At 35.6% G+C, this 19,485-nt stretch overlaps 1 protein-coding gene across 1 annotated transcript in view; it reads right to left on the reverse strand.

The window, feature by feature from the left end:
• Positions 1-19,485, reverse strand: part of SNX7 (sorting nexin 7) — a 109,617-nt gene that overhangs the window by 60,422 nt on the left and 29,710 nt on the right. The window contains exons 3-7 of the mRNA XM_047082311.1: positions 16,465-16,575; positions 15,764-15,928; positions 13,499-13,697; positions 7,627-7,826; positions 4,782-4,868 (exon numbers count right to left, since the gene is read on the reverse strand). Of these exons, the coding sequence (XP_046938267.1) occupies positions 4,782-4,868; positions 7,627-7,826; positions 13,499-13,697; positions 15,764-15,928; positions 16,465-16,575 (762 nt within the window). The remainder of the gene's footprint in view (positions 1-4,781; positions 4,869-7,626; positions 7,827-13,498; positions 13,698-15,763; positions 15,929-16,464; positions 16,576-19,485) is intronic.

Consider the following 19,485-nt stretch of genomic DNA (forward strand, 5'->3'; position numbering starts at 1 on the left):
GACCCCTCTGACCTCATTTCCTCCAACTCTTTCACTTGCTCATTCTATTCCAGTAACACTAGTCTCCAGGCTTTTCCTGAAACGTGCAAGCATATTTATACTTTGCACTTATTGACTCTGCCTGAAATGCTCTTCTCCCAGATATTCATATGGTTCAACATCTCACCTCTTTCAGGTTTTACTTAATCAACTTCTTGGTAGTAACTTTCCTGACCCCCAATATTAAATTGCACTATTCCCAAACACTCCCTCTTCTCCACACTTATCACTACAAGACAGTCAACTTAAATTTTAATTAATTAGTTATTTACAATTGTCTCCATCCACTAGAATGCGGGCCTGTTTTCTTGACTGCTATATCCCCAATGCTTGCAATGGTGTCTCTCTTACAGTAGATACTCAACCACATTTGTGGATAGCTTTCATTGAGTATCTCTATCTTAAAGTTCATCTTATCATGACATAAAGTTGTAGATCTCTAATTTTTTTCTCCCTTTTATACGCTATAATTTAGTCTATAGAGCCATTATTTGCCCTAATTTTCTTTTTTTTTTCATTTTTTTAAGTAATCTCTCTATCCAATGTGGGGGTTCAAACTCATGACCCTGAGATCAAGGGTTTTGTACTCTACCTACTGAGCCAGCCAGGCATCCTTGCCCTCCCTGCAAGCTAGCAATGTGAAGAGTCACTAACAACTTGAAACACTGGCTTCCCTCCCTTCTTAAGTGCGACAGATTTGATCTTTCACCTATATTTCTCTCAAATTTATTTTCACTGCGACTCCACTACTACCTCGTCAGTCCAGGCTCTCACTGGATCCACACTGCCCAAAGGATAAAGTCCATATTCCTCCTGCTGACAAATAGCAAGTCTCTCTTCCTATCTATGCCCTTCTTTTACAGCCACATCTCATCTCCCCTGTATCTGTTCTCTATATATCAGCCTAGTTTTCTCATTTTGGCATGCTTTTTGAGCTTTTACTACTTTTCATAATACCAAGTCTGCATGAAATATGCTCCTTGCTCTCCAAGGAACAATGCTGAAGTCATTTTACAGGAGCCATCTCAAATATTACTTCTATAAAGTCATCAAAATAACAACAGCTAACAACCACTGAGTGCTTACTATGATTTAAATGATTTACTTCCATTGTATCATTTAATCCTTAAACAAAATCTAATTAGAAAGGTACCACTAATTTCCCCAAATTATACATGATAAAATAAGGCTACAAGAAGGTAGGAAACATGTTGTAGGTCACAGACTTAATAATCAGATGAGCTAGGATTGGATCCTAGGTCTAATTCCAAAGCCTAAATGTCAAAAATCTAAATGAACAGCTGAATCGACCTTCGAATAGGTATTCTGAAAGTCTTTACTGAGTTTAGGTCATTTTGCAACCATTAATTTTATTGTTGTGCGAGATAAGAACTACAAACCACAAACTCTGGGATGCCTGGGTGGATCAGTCAGTTAAGCGTCCAACTTTAGATTTCGGCTCAGGTCATGATCTCATGGTTTGTGAGTTCAAGCCCTACATCAGGCTCCACGGTGGCAATGTGGAGGCTGCTTGGGATTCTCTCTCTCTCTCTGCCCCTCTGCAGCTCTCTCTCTCTCTCAACGTAAATAAATAAACTTAAAAAAAAAACAAAAAACTCATAAACTGTAAGCTGTCACTTTACAACTACCCAGATAATGAATAAAATAATTCACTCTAAAACACTGTTTCGGTTTGCAAGAAAACACATCATTTTTGTGGGTATATTTTTGTGATAAGAAAGAGTAACAGTAATACCATTACTGTCAATTTACAGCATTTACAAAATTACAGGCAGGGTAAAAGACCAGAACCCTATTTTTGTATGCCACAAAGCCCACATAGAAGTCACCTGGTATGTCCAAAAGGACCTCTGGAATGTTACATCACTACTAATTTACTCTCCTAGTTTTTGCCCTCCTTGGTAAAACTTCATTTCACTGACCTTTTCATTGTGAGTTGCTTTGCTGGGTATGCATATAGCATCCCACCCAAAGGTGACTTTGAGGGAGCCTCTAAAGGCAACCATGGCAGGTCTCCATAGAAATGGCCCCAGGGTTGTCTCCAAAGTGGCCCTGCTTGAGTTGCCATGGTAAACAACCAGGCTAGATTGCTAAATTCAGTTCTCTGCCAGGGTCGCCATGGTGACTGCGAAGGATGGCTCCTTGGAAGGACCTCACAAGGGCGCGTTTCCATGGTGACCCTATCCTGCATATTTCTAAGCAACTTCCCTTTGGTTGTTCTGTGACCAATCATGGCAGGTTCATTTTGAGAGTAACCCTGGAAGGTTTCTCCCAAAGATACCGTCATAACACATAGGGATTTGGAAGTGAGGCCTGTAAACAAACTGCTTGAAAATGTAAATGGTACCATTCATAAATCATTAAATTAGTCCTTACATGTTTTAGGAAGGATCTGTTTTGATGGCTAACAAAAAAAAAAAAAAAAAAAAAAAAAAACATTTGTAATGTCTGTTAAATGTGCCTGTTTCAAATCTTCATTTAAAATATCTTACAGAATATAATGCAGATAATTAAAGTTTCAAAGTTCCCCAATCTTACAACATAGCGGATAACTAGGTAAAAAATACTTTATAGTGGATATGACACATACACATAAAATGAAATCATAAATACAGATGGATCATTAGGTTATAATGAGATATCAAGGAAATTTTTATAGAGCAAAAGACAAAATATTTGCAAGTCAAATGAAAAAAAAATGTGTTTTTTTAGTTGAGTTGGGAAAGCCTAGCCATATTTGGGCCCAAGCTATTTTTTCCTGTATTTTTGTGGTTGGAACCATCTCAACTACTCTTCCTTTCAATTTAAAATATGAATATAAACCATTCTGAACAGATGCTTGATTTTTAAGCCATTTAACTATTCTCCTGAAACTTTAAAACACTGTACTTTTTCTAGTATTTAGTCAAGGGCAAATTTTATCTAATTGCTAATTTCAGTATCTTTAAAAATTACTTAACAAATAAAAAGAATCCACAGTTCAAAAGATACAATTATAATTTCTGCACATGTGCCCACTTTTTGTTCTTGCCAAGTGACTCTTTAAATTTACACACACACACACACACACACACACACACACACACACACACACACCTTATTGTGAAGAAAAGGTTAACCTTGGTTTTCCTCTTTTTTCTCCTAATCTTGAGTACTAGCTCCATTGGCTCTACATTTTCCATTATTTATTTTCTCTCTCAGATGCCATTCTCCTACTCTGTCCACTACAGCCCACCACTGCCCATTCACATTCCACTCAGGAGAATGAACTTGAGTTTGAAAAACAAAAATAGTCTAGAAAAACAAGGATATTCATAGTCCCTTCTTAGTGAAGTCTCAGTGTTCTACACAAAGTCTGAATTTGTAGAGACTTCTTGCTTTAAGCCTTCAGTGTATTTTTGTGAATCAGAGTAGTCACTGCCATTTTCATTCATTCATTTATTCACTAAATATTGATTGATTGATTGATTGATTGATTACCAAGTATAAGGCACTGTTTTAGGGGCTGAGAGCACTTCAGGGAACAAATAAAAAAATTCCTGGCTTTAAGCTGCATACATAATGGACTGGGGGAAAGAGAAAGAAAGACAATACAAAGAAAACCAGTAAGTATGAAATCCTATCTTCTGTTAGAAAATGATTAAAGTAAGGGAGAAAATTAAAACAGAGAAGAGGGAGGCTGAGTCCCAAGCCAGGCTGGGATGGGGGCTAGGATACTACAGACAAATGGGTGGTTTCAAGAACTCCCCACTCACCTGCCATACGCACACTCAATATCATACTCATTACTGACAAAATCCTTAAATTAAAGATAAAAAGAGTAAGAAGGTCTGCTTCATACAGAACTCAGGAGAAGTTAATCAAAGTAATACTCAATTTTCCCCACATCTATACTTGCTCTCTGGGAGGCAGCAGGCTCTGAGGATGGCAAGTGATACCACCACCTCCAATCCAACTTCTGCTTCAAGAACTATATGAACTTGGGCAAGTTACTCTACCTTGAAAGCCTCTTTCTCAATTTTAAAGTGAGAAAAATAATTCCAAGCTGAAAGTAGTACCCTGAAGAGACGCAAAGACAATAAAATATAAACACTAAAATATTGTGGGTGATAATATAATGTCTGGAATTTACATGGGAACATTTCAGGAAAAAAAAGGTGAGGAAAGAGAAAGATGAAGAAAGTTGGACAACATTTTGGACATTAATGATGCCCAGTGATGGGTACACGAGTCCATCATATCACTTTTTATGTTTGAAATTTTCCATTAAGATGTATTGCAAGGAAAGGATAAAACTTGAAATCAAAGACACTTCCTCCATAAAGGTTTTTAAAATAACTAGAAAAAAGTGTATAGGAACACCGACCTACTTTATATAACCGTTTGCTTATAAAATGAGCAAAAAGTGGATTTATTTACTGAGTGCTCACTAACCTTCTGGAAAAATACTAGGCGCTTTCCATACCTTCTTATAATATTCTAATTTAAAAAAATTAACTTCATACTTTACTTATCATAAGAGACAATGAAAGACAGGCAGAAAAGCATCAGTTAAACTTGTAGATTCACTGGGTATTCAATGTATAATTTGTTTTCTAGAAGAAAGTTTAGTATCATCTACTGAATCCTTAAAAGCAAGCACACAATGGAGCTTTACACAGCTAATAAACATTTTAGAAAATGAATTCTATATGAGTGTATCAAGAAACTTAAAAACTTACCAGATCAGTATCTGCCTTTTTATAGGTCAAAGCTTCCACTTTGGAATCCAGTTCTGCTTGTATTTGGTCTCTCCTTTTCATAACACCCTTCATATCAAAACACAGGGATGGAATAAGTTGTACTTTGGTTTATAATATTTTTATGAAAAAATATACATTTTAGAATATAAATGGCATCGCTTCCCAACTCATCAGTCATTTGGGGATATAATGACAAACAAATTTGTTTAATCTCTAAAAGTTAAACTGAAAGCAAGTATGTAAGAGAATTTTCTTCATAAACTTTTTATGAGTTTTCCCAATGCACATTTTACTGGAGCACTCTAGACATATACAGTTCTTCAAAAAGAGAAAAAAACAAAACAAATAATCAATCAAAAAATCAGTGGGAGCACTGAAAATATATACTATGGTGTAATCTGGCGGCAGTTGAGAGGTCACACGGGCTTCTCACCTAAAGTGTCTATAATAATTTGCAGCACACTTATTCGATTCCAAAGACATGGTTAATTAAAGAGTTTTTAATTACAGTGGGGAATCAGAAAACTGAAGTGTGAACTCACATTTTGAGATTTTATTTTAGCTTAAAATATATAAATATTAGTCAATTAGCCAAGCTTTTGATGAGAAATTATAGCCTCTTCTCTGAGTTCCATCCTGTTTTCTCAAATAACCATGAATTCACGTTTTGGTATCCTTAAACTTTAAAACACCCTTGTGAAGGAATTTGAGTGCAGATTTCACCTTCATCTTTTATAATGTTTGCCAGCCTTTTACAATGTGTTTCCCCTGGTGACTCATTTTTCTCCCAAGACCTGCTACTTAGGCTTTATAGACACAATGACTCTTTTTATTTGTACTCATCTTTCACAGGTTTTCAAAATATTAGTTGAAATCATAAAATTGTGATAATGAACACAAGAGGCCTAAAGAGGTTAAGGAAAAAGTTAAGCTAACTCCAGGTAAGTAAAAAATTCAAACAGAAAGGGTGAAAGTACAGCATATATGAGAAAAGCCTTTATGAGGCATAGGTCTTTCAGGTGTTTTCAGGGGAAGGGGAGAACCTACCAACAAATCAGTTGAACGGAGGCAAGATAATTTGACAGAGTATGTGGGAACTGAGAGGCAAAGGATAAAAAGCATCCTCAAAATTACTCAGTCTAGTTTTGTGCCTGGCGGAATTACTCCTAAAACACTCAAAAGAGATAAGCTTTTCTCCTGTTTTCAAAGAAATCAATAGAAAATTCAGGTAATTACTACATATCTTTTATATTTATTTCAGTGTTTCATTACCATTAATATCGGGAACCCCTTCCTATCTCTAACCCAAATGACACATAATACAATTTAGTCTCATTTATTTAAGGTCTGTTTTCATAAATATGAAGTACTGTGCTTCACATAGGTAGAAATATTTTAAGTAAGAGTTTGCTTCAGAAGACAACTAGTAAGATTACACAAGTTTAATCATTTTGTCAAGGTCTATACTTCATCATTTTAGCTCACATTGAAGAAAACATTCCAATATAAAACACAGCCAGAACTGCAATATAAATTGGTACTGATTATGCTTTAGGAGTCTACAAAGTAATATAATCAAATGAGAACCTATAAAATAATTCTTCTGGTTGCTATTATAATTTTTCCACACCTTTAATGATATATGACTTAAATTACATAATTTTCATCTTGACATAATAAAGAGAAAAACACATCTAATTAAGGGAGAAGAATATACTATTTTTAATTATACAAATCAGATCTCTTTGAACAACCACACAAGGGGGCTATCAATAATGAAGTAAAACAATGAAATGTAGCCAAGGAAATTGATGGAGACAAGGAGGAGACTCCTCAGCAGTGAAATGTTAGAGGCCTTTGGGAAGCAAGAAGTGTTTGTTCATAGAAGACCCTAATAAAGTCAAGTAACAGCAGCAACATGAAATATCTACAAAATATTTAATGACTGTGAAAGAAAAACCTAACTGTGAGAAAGAGGCAGATCTCATGCTGAAAGGCTAAGAGAGCTTTTCTTACCAAGACAGAAGCAAAATTAAAAAAAAAAAAAATCCCCAAACCAAGAGTACATGAAAACAGACACGGCTCCAAATATAAATAGCAGAAGAAATGGACTATATCTGAATGCAAGTGGGCTCCTTCTCCCATTGCCACGCTAAAACACAACAACCCTGAGGGTATCAGTTTGTGCAAGGTGCTGTGAGCAGAACATAATACAGGATGAAAAACATTAACTTTGCAGATAGCATTGCTAAATCCCAAATATCTGGAAACCTTAACTTGAACTGAGGAGGTTAAATACAAAACTTTGATATAAGAGGAATAAAAGCCTTTGCAAATAGTGAAAGAAAACATTTTAACTTGAAGGATTTCTTTTTAGAAGCATCCAGAAGACAGAACAAACATCAAAATCCTACTCAAGTACTTTGTACATAATGATAGTAAATACATTGCTAAATCAAATGTACCTAGAAGGGGTAAAAGAACTCTTTCATGAAAAGAAATCTCTAAAGCACTAAAAATATTTTAAGTAAAATTTTAAAGGCTTGGAAAAATGAATCATATTCTCTATATAAATCTTGACTGAAGATGTTTCAAATCTATGTGTAATGTACATTATCGTGGCTATTGAGTATTCCTGTCTTTTATTAACATACACTTCTACTTGTCATATCATTCACATAGTGAACTAATATTTATTGAGCATCTATATGCAAAGCATTCTGCAGGATGGGAAAATAGTGGTGAAAAAAACTGAAATAGAAACTACCTTTATAAAGCTTATAATCAGGTCAGGGACTAAGGTAAAAGTATAAGGTGTTCTTACCATTAACATTTCACTATAAAGCACATACTCATGTACTACAGGAAGCAGGGCCTCTGAGAGTCCACACATCCGTTTTTCAGTGGCCTTAGAGCATTTGTCAATGCAGCTGGCAATCCCTTTTAGAGTATCAACCAGATCTTCTTCTGACGCTGACCACAGAATATGAATTGGGCCATATTCTTTCATTTCATCAGAATATTCTAAAAACAAAAATTAAGCTCCTCAATTTACAGAAGTTTTAAAAATCTGTGAATTATAGACAGTAAGAAAAGACCTTATTTTTCTCATCGTGCATATGTTCTTCTATATGAACATAAGAAGATGGCTATCAACTTTCATTAAATTGGCAGCAATTCCAATCCACTCAGGTCAGTCCTTGAATGACTACTGTCTATGTGTAACCAGCAATAGCATCCTTTTTCATTCTCTAAAGTATCCTGGCTTGGAAGACAGATTATACAATCACCATATCTATCATGGAACTCTGCCTACCAAATAAACTACACCTGAGTGTCTCATAGGCAACATTACCTAAACAAGCTTGTCTTCTTTCTCCCCTTCTCCTGATTACATATCCTACCTAAGAGTAATTGTTTCCAGTGATCTCAAAGCAAAAATGGGTATCATCCTATACTCATACCTGCACAGAGCCAATCACCAGTTTCAATATTTCTTAATACTTATCTATCTATCCATCCATTCATCCATCTATTTTTCTACCTATCTACCTACCTATCTATCCTTATTTCCACTGTTATCAGCTCATCAGTGTCTGTAATGTACACTTCTGTAAGGGACTTATAACTATTCTTCCTCTTTCAATTTTTGTCACAGTATATAACACTGAAGCTTCTTAGCTAAATTAGAAAGTCCCTACATTGTCTCTCTGGGTCCAACTCTTGAGATTCTTCCTCCAAAATAGTTCAATTCAGGCCATGATAATTACTCATTCATAACTATCTCATGATTTCTCCTCATTTAAACATTACACATACCCCTTTGCCTTGCCCTTTACCATTTCTACCATTTGACAAACTACTTCTAATCCTGTAAATACTAGCACAAATACTAGTAAATACTAGTACAAATAAATTCCTTCAGATTCTGTTCCAAAACATTGTATATGCTTTGTCCCCAATGAGCCGATCATAATTTTACACTTCTATTAAAGCCTATCATAATTTTATACGTGTATTATCCCATTCTATTATAATTGCTTGCATAAATCATATGCTCCTAGGCCATATGCTCCTTAAAACAGGGGCTGGGTCTCATTTTCTTTTATCTCAAAGCCTGATACAGAATGTGTTCAATAAATATTTTTGTATTAGTGAATGAACAACAAAAGACTATTCAATGCTTGATAAGCTATTAATTCAAAAATTTGTATTTCATTTCAAAATCTGAATATTTTTACACTTTTGCGTTTATAATATCATCCTTCTTTTGGGGCGCCTGGGTGGCGCAGTCGGTTAAGCGTCCGACTTCAGCCAGGTCACGATCTCGCGGTCCGTGAGTTCGAGCCCCGCGTCAGGCTCTGGGCTGATGGCTCGGAGCCTGGAGCCTGTTTCCGATTCTGTGTCTCCCTCTCTCTCTGCCCCTCCCCCGTTCATGCTCTGTCTCTCTCTGTCCCAAAAATAAATAAACGTTGAAAAAAAAAATTTTTATAATATCATCCTTCTTTTTTTTAAAGTTTATTTATTTTGAGAGAGAGAGAGAGAGAGAGAGAGAGAGAGAACACATGCATGTGCAGGGGGAAGAACAGAGAGAGAGGGCAAGAATCCCAAGCAGGTTCTGTGCTGTCAATGCAGAGTCCAACACAGGACTTGATCCCAAAAACCATGAGATCATTACCTAAGCCGAAGTAAAGAGTCAGACACTTAACCAACTGAGCCACCCAGGCACCCTGATATGCTATCATCTTTCAAAGATGGCTTTTTATGGTAGAGAATGTAGAAGTAGTGAATATTTTTTCTCTAACATCCATCAAATACGATGAAATTCTCTCTATATTTAATCATCTTACTACTCATTAGAGTTAGTTGAAATCTGGCATATTCCTCTAAATTAAACTATTAAAATGTCAAAAGTTTGTATGATCAAATAAACTGAAATAGATTAAAAAAAATTAAGACACTGGAAATATCAGTTGTTACCAAATAAAGGTATCAGGTTTAATAATCACTAGAGCCTTTCCAACTGCACCCACCTAATCTAGGCCTATCCTTTGTTTTAAATAATGGCCACACTACACTAGCATTTGTAGAAAAGAAAAATGTTCTCCCTTATCTCATTTTCTCAATTTGTGTATACATAAGTGTGTACCATTGAACCTTTGTAACATACATTCATTCATTTATTTGTTTATTTAAAGTTCATTTATTTTGAGAGGCAGAGTACGAGCAGGGAAGGGGCACAGAGAGAGGGAGAGACAGAGCACAGAGCCCGATGTGGAGCTCGATCCCATGAAATGATGAGATCATGACCTGAGCTGAGATCAAGAGTTGGATGCTTAATCAGTTGAACCACCCAGGTGCCCCTGCAATATTTATTTTTCCATAGAGAGCTTTTATAAAATTCTAAACTGTGCTTACACAGCTCTCTGATTACATTTGTATGCAAACACTTACTGAGTTGCACTGTTATTTGTCTATTAATATATGTCTCCCCAACTAGACTCTGAGCTCAAGGACAGGTACCAACTTACTCCTCCTTTAATCTCCAGCACAGAGAAGCAGTACAGCATGTGGTCAGTACAAATGTGACAAATAAACTGGGGAGCACAAGATATAACAAGATCAAAGAAAAACCTTGAAAAAAATTTTTAAATAGAAACCACTAGTTATGATCACCATATTTTCATGATTTGAATATGAATGAAATATCCTATATAGCTTAGGCTCCCAAGCTACAAAATAAAACATTCTATCATCTTCAAAGGAATCTGACAAGTGGGCTTCACACTCAAAAAACTAAGAAATCCCTCCAGTTTGGGTCAGTGGCAATCATGCCCTGAAAATCAGAACTCAAATTTACAAAGTCTATCATCAAATCCACTTTTCCTTCTGAGCATTTCACAAACATTAGAGTATACTGAAGATTTTAAAACTATTTCTTTGCAAATGTAAAGCAGCATACTGATGTTCTACAAAACTCGTAGGTCTCAAGAGTTTCCAGGAGCTTCTCTGAATTGCTATTCCACTTAACTATGCATCAAGAATATTCTTAACAGAATTGGAATTGTGGAATACAGTTAAAACAATTAGCCTCTTGAGATTAAAAAAAAAAAAAAGACAAATGATAAATAACAAGGGTGGACCAATAAGTCCTAAAAGAAATTATTAAACTATATTCAGTCACCACAATGACATCACCAAGTGTCAATGCATGGAAAAAAAAAAAAAAAACATAGAGGGAAATGTACATTCAGCTATGACAACTTTTTCTATATTTCTTTTAACAACCAATCACTAATGATAAAGCAAATTTTCCTACCACCAAATCATATGTTCATTCCTTTTTTTCAATCATTGAACAGCTTTTGTTGAGCACCTACTATGTGCTAAGCACTATCTAGATACTAAAAATAAAACAAATCTTTTCCCTTCTTTTCCTCATAATAGAATTTACTATTTAATAGGGGACATAGAAAATTCAAAAAAAAATAAGTCATCTGGGCGTCTGGGTGGTTCAGTCGGTTAAGCGTCCGACTTCAGCCCGGGACACGATCTCGCGGTCCGTGAGTTCGAGCCCCGCGTCAGGCTCTGGGCTGATGGCTCAGAGCCTGGAGCCTGCTTCTGATTCTGTGTCTCCCTCTCTCTCTGCCCCTCCCCCGTTCATGCTCTGTCTCTCTCTGTCCCAAAAATAAATAAACGTTAAAAAAAAAAAAACTTAAAAAAAATAAATAAGTCATCAATATAGAGACTTAAAGTAGTTCATCTCTAAAACCAATTTATATTAGGAAGTATATTCTTTGACTTGGCCACCTAGTTCTAATGTAGTTAAATGCAATTAGAAAATTAGCAGAAAGTCATCATGGAATTGGAAAAAAAATCATCATGGAATAAAGTCTAACTTCTTTTTTTTTAAGGTTATTATCATGTTGCTATTTTATTTTTAAATGTTTATTTAATTTTGAGAGAGAAAGAGCACAAGTAGGGGAGGAGCAGAGAGAGAGAGAGGAAGACATAGAACCTGAAGCAGGCTCCAGGCTCTGAGTTATCAGCACAGAGCCCGAAAGGGGGCTTGAACTCACAAACTGTGAGATCATGAGCTGAGCAGAAGTCGGATGCTTAACTGACTGAGCCACGCAGGCGCCCCTGAAGTCTAACTTTAAAGTAAAATAAAAATAAGAAAATTGAAAAAAGGAAATGGTGACATAAAATAGGAAGAAGGACCTAATTTCCAATATATAAATTTCTCTGCCATGCTTGGACAGGTGTAATATAGAGTACTTTTTCCAAAAAAATCACGGAAAATGTGGAAACCCTATTTTCTGATACATCACTTCTTTGATTTTAAGCTATGATCCACATTGTACATTTAAGACCAACTTCATACAACTACAAAATCTTAAGCTCAGGGCTTACTTTGCCATTATTACTTATAAATGGGAACAAGAACAGCTAATAATTGATTAAAACAAATGGGGACTGGCCATGACTACCTTCAAAATCATATAGAAATCAAAAATTTTCTCAATATATCTGGGTATAAGCCACACATGAAGGTGAAATTCTATCTTAATGTTATGTGATACCTCATGTAAGGAGCTTGGAAACCACTACTCAGTCTGAACAAGTAAAATGCTGAATAGACTGAAAAATGAACAACTTTTCTTGGATCTGCAAAACAGGGGAGGACACAGGAAAAACCACTGCCCTCACGACTGGGAAGACAGATGAATACAAGGAATTGTGGGTTACTGGGCACACACTAAAGAGCAGAAACCACCTCTCACCACCCACTGCCGGGGTAGGGAGACTGGAACTGTAATTGATGAACTGCTGGAGGCTCAGTGTAGACAACTTTAAGAGTTAAAAGCCCCAGGGGGAACCCAGTCATGGGGTCAATATTGTGAGATTTACCCCCAGAAGCTCAACTAGGTTCACTGTAAATATTGAATAACAACTACTCCTGCTTCTTGCAGAGGAGAATTTTGAAATAGCCAGAGCACTCTGCTCTTCTTAACAAAAGGCCTGCCCTCAGAGGAAAATAGTTAACCAGAGCCTAACCTGCTCAGGTATTGTCAGAGACTAACTTAGAGAAAGGGAAATACTCAAGTCCAGCCGACTCTGGCCACTCTGGCCCAAGTAAGCAAGGAGAGAATACTGAGAAACTCTTGTGAAGTTCACAGTCCAGAGGCACAGGCTCACTAAAAGCCTGAGACCTGATCACAAAACTGTACAACGCTTCAGGAATAAAAGTTTTTTTCTATATTTAGATCGACATAAGTTTTCTATATTTAAAACTATAGAACGCTTCTCCTCCCCCACACCTTACCACATTACTAAAGTCCTGTTTACAGCAGTTCCTTTTGCCCAGTATCATGTCTGGTTATTAAGAAAAAATTCCTAATAAAAGGCAAAAAAGACAATTTAAAGAGACAGAGCAAACATCAGAATCAGACATGGCAGGGGTGTTGAAATGGTGAGACCAGGAATTTAAAGCAATGATGATTAATGTGCTGAGGGCTCTAATGGACAAAGTAAACATCACACAAAAACAGATGGGGACTGTAAGCAGAGAGATGGAAACTTCAAAAAAAACCAAAAAGAAATGCTAACTTAACATTGCTTTACTACACCAGCAAATGTGAAGATCGGTCAGAAATTGAACAACTTGGTAATCACATTCTAGTTATTCTACATACCCCTTTCTTCCTTGTAAATTCTCTGAGATATTTTGTCTATCAAATTTATTTTCTGGCTAAAAACTTCAATAAAGTTATTCATTTCCATGAACTCTTCTGGGCGGCTTTTTACTCCTCTCATTGACAGTGCAACAGCTCTGACTGTCTGCCCCATCCTGCTGAGTAATCCAGGCCCTTGTTTCTTGTGAGAAGAGAGCTCCTAGAAACAAACAAACAATTAAATATTTGTGGTGAAGCAATATTCCCAACAAAAGGAAATGTAATTGGAAGGATGAAGATGATAAAAATGTTTCATAGACTTTTTTTCATGTAGTTTGAAGCAGGTGAATTTTATTGGGGTACAGTTCTTCCTCTATCTCCTTGATACTATTCCTTTTCAAAGTAGTCGTGTAAAACATGTGCGCAGCTTTCCTCTCAGCATGGATCTTTAAAAGAATAAGGTTTAACAGCAGGAATTGTGCTTAAGGAGATATCGGGGAAGATGAGAGGACAATATGAGATGCAATCTATATTTTATAGCAGGGATTTAATAGAAAATGGTTGACAGAAGATCTCTTAGGGTCTAAACTGCTCCCTGAAAAAAAAAGGAAAATTTTATTAATTCTTTAGTTATAATAATAGCTAGCATATATTGAGAGCTTCTAGGCACTACACACACACACACACACACACACACACACACACACACACACACACACACACACATGTAAACTCACCATAACACTTTGAGGTAGGTTCTACTATGATCCTCATTTTACAGAAGAAAATACAAGCACAGCAAGGTTAAGGAGATTGCTCAAAGTCCAGGTGAAATTAAGTTATGGACAAGGATTGATCTGATTCCAGAGGCTTCACTGCTAAGCACTAGCCAACTCTGTCTTCTTAATGTCACTATAAAAGTTTGTAAATAGATACTCCCTGACCATAACTCTCCAACCGAGTGAAGTAGGTAAACTGTGACACTACCTCCACTGGCTGGCTGGCTGTAGAGACAGATTTTTAATAATATATGTAACTAGCTCTTTCATAGTTAGTCTGGGAGGGAGGAGTATAGATGAGCAAAATAGAAGAACCACTATAAAAGGATACACCACACAAAAGTAACCCTTTAGAAGTACAGCGTATTAAAAAAGAACACCAAGAAGAAGACCACATGACTCTGGTGATGGTTATAGCACTCGTTGAAATATAGGTTTGGGATCAAATAAAAGGTTACTCACAAGAAACAAAAAAAAAAGAATCTATAAATAATAATGCCGACTACCAAATCCACAGATAAAAATATTATATATTATTTATCCAAATATTAAATAATATATTATCTTTCTCCAGATTTACTTTCCTACAGGTCTTACACAAAATAATACATATAAAGTAAGCTTGTTTATTTCCTAGGCAGCATGATTTTATGTGTATATAATAACGGATGTCACCCTTGACCAGGTAACACATCTATCCGGGAGTGCTACAGCATCACTTGATAGAGTAAACATTATCAGAGAGAGCATAAGTCACAACTGGCAAGCTATTACTGAGAACTGACTATAGAGAATGCTTCCAGCAGCTTCTAAGGTTCTGGAGTCAGGCCACAAATTCATTTCACATAAGTCTCAAAGGACTTCCAAATAGCAGTACTATTTGTCAAGATTGAGATGAACCACTTTCTAGCTTCTATCACTTTGGCAACAACTGAGAGATACAAAACTCAACATGAGTCAGTAATCATTTAATACTGACCATGTTTCCTATCCATTTTCTTTCTTGGTGAGTTATATTTTCATAGGTGAAGAGAAAAAAGAAGAGCATATAAATTTTCTGCATTAGAAATAGATTCACTCTTCCCATTAGGTGATTGAAAAAAAATAAGAAAATTGTATTATCTATTTGGCTATCCATCCAACCATCTATCCATTTAATAAAGACTTTTATCCTAACTTGAATAGTCCTAACCCATTTTAAAAGTATATTGTATATGTTCAGTATTGGCTAAGTATGCAAGGAGTACCCTGACATTTAAAAAAAATTCAAATACCAAAAGAAATATGAATATGTGTATGTGAGGAAGATAGAAGATGTCTGTAACGTTTATATGTAGATTTGACAGAGTTAAATCTTAAATCTGAAGAATACCTCTCCAGTGTTCGACAGTCCATCTTAATTCAAGGACAGTGCTGACGGATTCATAAACAAAAACCAGAGGAAGCATACAACCAATATACATAAAGACACTAAAGGATTATATGAGTATAAATCAAATTTCTTTACCCAAGCTTGTGCAGTAAGAAATACTTTGAAGTCTTCATTAAATGTTAGAGTCGGGTGATCAGCAATTCGGTTCAGGAACTTATGTAGCGCCTTCCTTCGTGTTTCAATGAAGTCATCATTAAAGCGTTCCACCATACCTTTCACGATAAACTTCTCAGGCAATGGCTGAGGCAAAAAAAGTTTTAAAAGGATCTGAGCATTATGTGGCATGGGATTATAAGGAATTCTACACTCTTCCTTTTTGGAAAACTATTTGAGCTTACATTCATTTCTTATAAAAATAATTTTTCAAAATTCACACTAGAACCAAAACCTGCAAAATCTTAACATATTAGAATAGTTTAGAACAAATCTGGGGGCACCTGGGTGGCTCAGTTGGTTAAGCATCCCACACTTGATTTCGGCTCAGGTCATAAACCCATGGTTCGTGAGCTGGAGCCCTGTGTCCGGCGTGGAATGTGGGCCTCTCTCTCCCTCTGCCCCTCCCCTGCTCACTCACTCTCTCTCTCTCAAAATAAATAAACATTAAAAAAAGAAAAAAGAAAGAAAAAGAAATCTGTTACATAGATGGAAAGTTTAAAAGCAAAGGTTTCTGGATAAATGAATTACACTGATTTAAAAGTCTGACATTAGTTATAAGCATTCTAATGATTCACAAGACAAAATGGTAGCTACTCTATGGGAAAAATATGTAGACTTACTGGAATAATCAGAGTGGGGTGTGCTTCTTCAAGTTTTCCTTTCAACCAAAGGAAATCTTGATAACGTCTCCTAACTTCAAATTCGCTGGAGTCAAATTCCCCACGAGATGTCTGAAGAAAGTAGGAAAAAATAACGACACATGCAATATAAGACAGAAGACATTTGCCTAATGTTATTTTAGATATGCTGAAATAAATGGGTCTCTAAGAAAAATTAACAAATTCTAATTATTCAGTGTTTGTCAGCCTGTACTTTTTTTGCAGTCATCAATTCATATAGCAGATGAAACAAAGCAAACTTTCCAGTATTTCCAGAAAGAAAGCAAACATCATGCTCAAATTTAAAATCCAAACTGAAAAATCTGTCTTAGAGCAGCCATCTGCCTTCCACAAGATTTTAACTACTATTATATTTGGCATGACTTTCTTGCTAACAAGAAAGTGTGTTCTGAATTTAGGTTTCAAATATATTTTTTCTCAAGATGATTAGAATTCAGAATTTGAGGAAAGTCCTATTTTTGTAATTTGGAAAATAACCTGAACATAACTGAGAAAAAATGTTTTCCTGGAATTTGCTCAAATGAATTGCTTTGGTAAAATTTGCTTTTAGTATATGAAAATTCTAACATTTTACAGAGTGATTTTACCACTGTTTAAAAAATGTTATTAATGAAGATTTGATGTGAAAAGAAAATCTTCCTGTCATTTCTCAAGGGATTTTGAGTTATATGCCTAAACTCCTAAAAATTAAGCAAATAAATTAAAATATCTGTTCTTAACAAACCAAAAATCTATGCCAACACATATGACAAAAATAACATGGATACAATATCAACCTCATTTCCACTGCCTGAATCCCAAGCCAAAAAAAAAAAAAAACAACAAAAAACATTATCTGATGCACACTCACTCCCACCAATATCTTATTAACTAAATTTTTGCATATTAAAAATTATAGAATGATATGAGGGTGAAATTTTCCTGGAGGAATAATGATGGAATAACACATTGCATACATATTTTGCACTCACCCAAAATATCAATCATCCACACAGATGAATGCAATTATAAAATTAAGTAGTTCAAGTCATAGATGCAATCTTAATTGTCTTGAAATAAGGTTCATAAAAGTTATTCTTTCCAAGGTTTATTCTTTTACAATGAATGTTTATAATACCATACAATATATTTTATCAAAACATTTCCTTTTTAGTGGGAAAAAGTGGAGGTAAATGATATGCAGAAGTCTAAGGAACTAAATGTTCACAACACACTCTGAAATCTTAACTATGGGTACAAGTTATGGAAATGGTAAAAATAGGAAAACTAAATCTAGTAGAAACACAGTTTAACAACATATATATGAGTTGGTATGTGTACATATACATGCAAATACACACACATGCATACATATATACGCACACAAAACATGGTTTATAATCACTCATTAAACTTTACTTACTGAACACCTTCTTGTACCAGCCACATATGTATAGGTTTACCACCAATTTCCAAAAGTATAAATTGGCATAACCAATACTAAAATACTCAAAAATTGGGCAGTTCAGAGCTTTATATGTCCTGGAGAATTTTCAACACTTTAAGTAGAATAATCTGATAAAAATTCTAGCAAGAGGAAGATGCAAAATCAAGTCAAAGAATTGGTTGATTCTGTCCCCATCACTCTGTCTTTGACTTAAAAGAGTTTTCTAACATACTGCAGTAACACAGGAAGAAAACAGAAGATGTACAAATAATGCCTCTAATACAGAATCGTTTTCCATGGAAGCTATATCATAATGGTCTTTAATTTTTCATGTCTGACCATAAAAGCTTGGGTAGTTGAAGTTTAGGACTAATGGACTCATGTGATCTACACCCCAAAATGCACTCATTCAACAAACACTGACCTTTGGTCAAGGGCAGTTACTCTAGGCTCTGAGGACTTAGAAAGCTGTTTTTGAGGGAAAATGAATTTTACAATCAGGAATATACTTTAATCCCTACTCCACGCTGGCAGGCATTTATGGGTTTGTCTTCATGATGTGGATGTGAGAGAGAAGACACTCGTTAAATCTCGAAGCTCTTGTTTCTATATGTAGCAAAGGAAAGCACATCTCTTGATCTCCAAAAGAAAAAATACTTCTTTAGAATAGTCACTTCAGATATTTTAACCTGGAATAAAGGGCAATTTCTCATAAGGAGAACAGATGCTAGGAACATGGGCTTCCGCATACAATCATTTACAGCCAGGCCATTCTTAAGTATTCTTAAGTAGGAGATTGTCAGTGCACATATGTGCACATGTATATGTGCATTTATCCATATAATCTTAATGTCTATAAATGTAAATTTTAATAAAACTAAAACTTTCTCAGGGAAGCCACCTCTTAACCTCCACATTAGATGGGGTGCTCATGCTCATAAAATCCTATATTTTTCTCTCATAGCATTTATAACTATAATTAAATAATTAAGCATGTAATTGTTTAACATCCATCACCCCCCTAGATTGAGAGCTCCATGAAGGCAGAGGGTATGTCTGTCTTGTTTGCTGGTGTAATCTCAATATACACACACAGTACCTGGGACATAATTGGCACTCAGCAAAACTTCACTGAATATATGAGAGAGTGAATAAATGATAAAAAGTGATTAACAAATCAGGACACTTGGGTGGCTCAGTCAGTTAAGCAGCCGACTTTGGCTCAGGTCATGATCCTCATGACCTCAGTGATGAGTTCGAGCCCCATTTCAGGCTCTGTGCTGACAGCTTGGAGTCTAGAGCCTGTTTCGGTTTTTGTGTCTCCCTATCTCTCTGCCCCTCCCCTCCTTGCACTTTCTCTCTCTCTCTCTCAAAAATGAACAAATATTTAAAAAAATTTAAAAAGTGATTAACAAAAAAAAAGACTATATTATACATCCACAAAATGTTTATATATTTGTATCTGCAATGCATATTTTAGTATATGTAGGCATAGTCCATATATTGGATACAGTAAAAATAATCAAAGTAGAACA

The sequence above is a fragment of the Lynx rufus genome, unplaced genomic scaffold, assembly GCF_022079265.1.
Source record: "Lynx rufus isolate CCGP_SWC_20201006 ecotype Redwood Valley unplaced genomic scaffold, mLynRuf1.p SCAF_2, whole genome shotgun sequence".
NCBI lineage: Eukaryota > Metazoa > Chordata > Mammalia > Carnivora > Felidae > Lynx > Lynx rufus.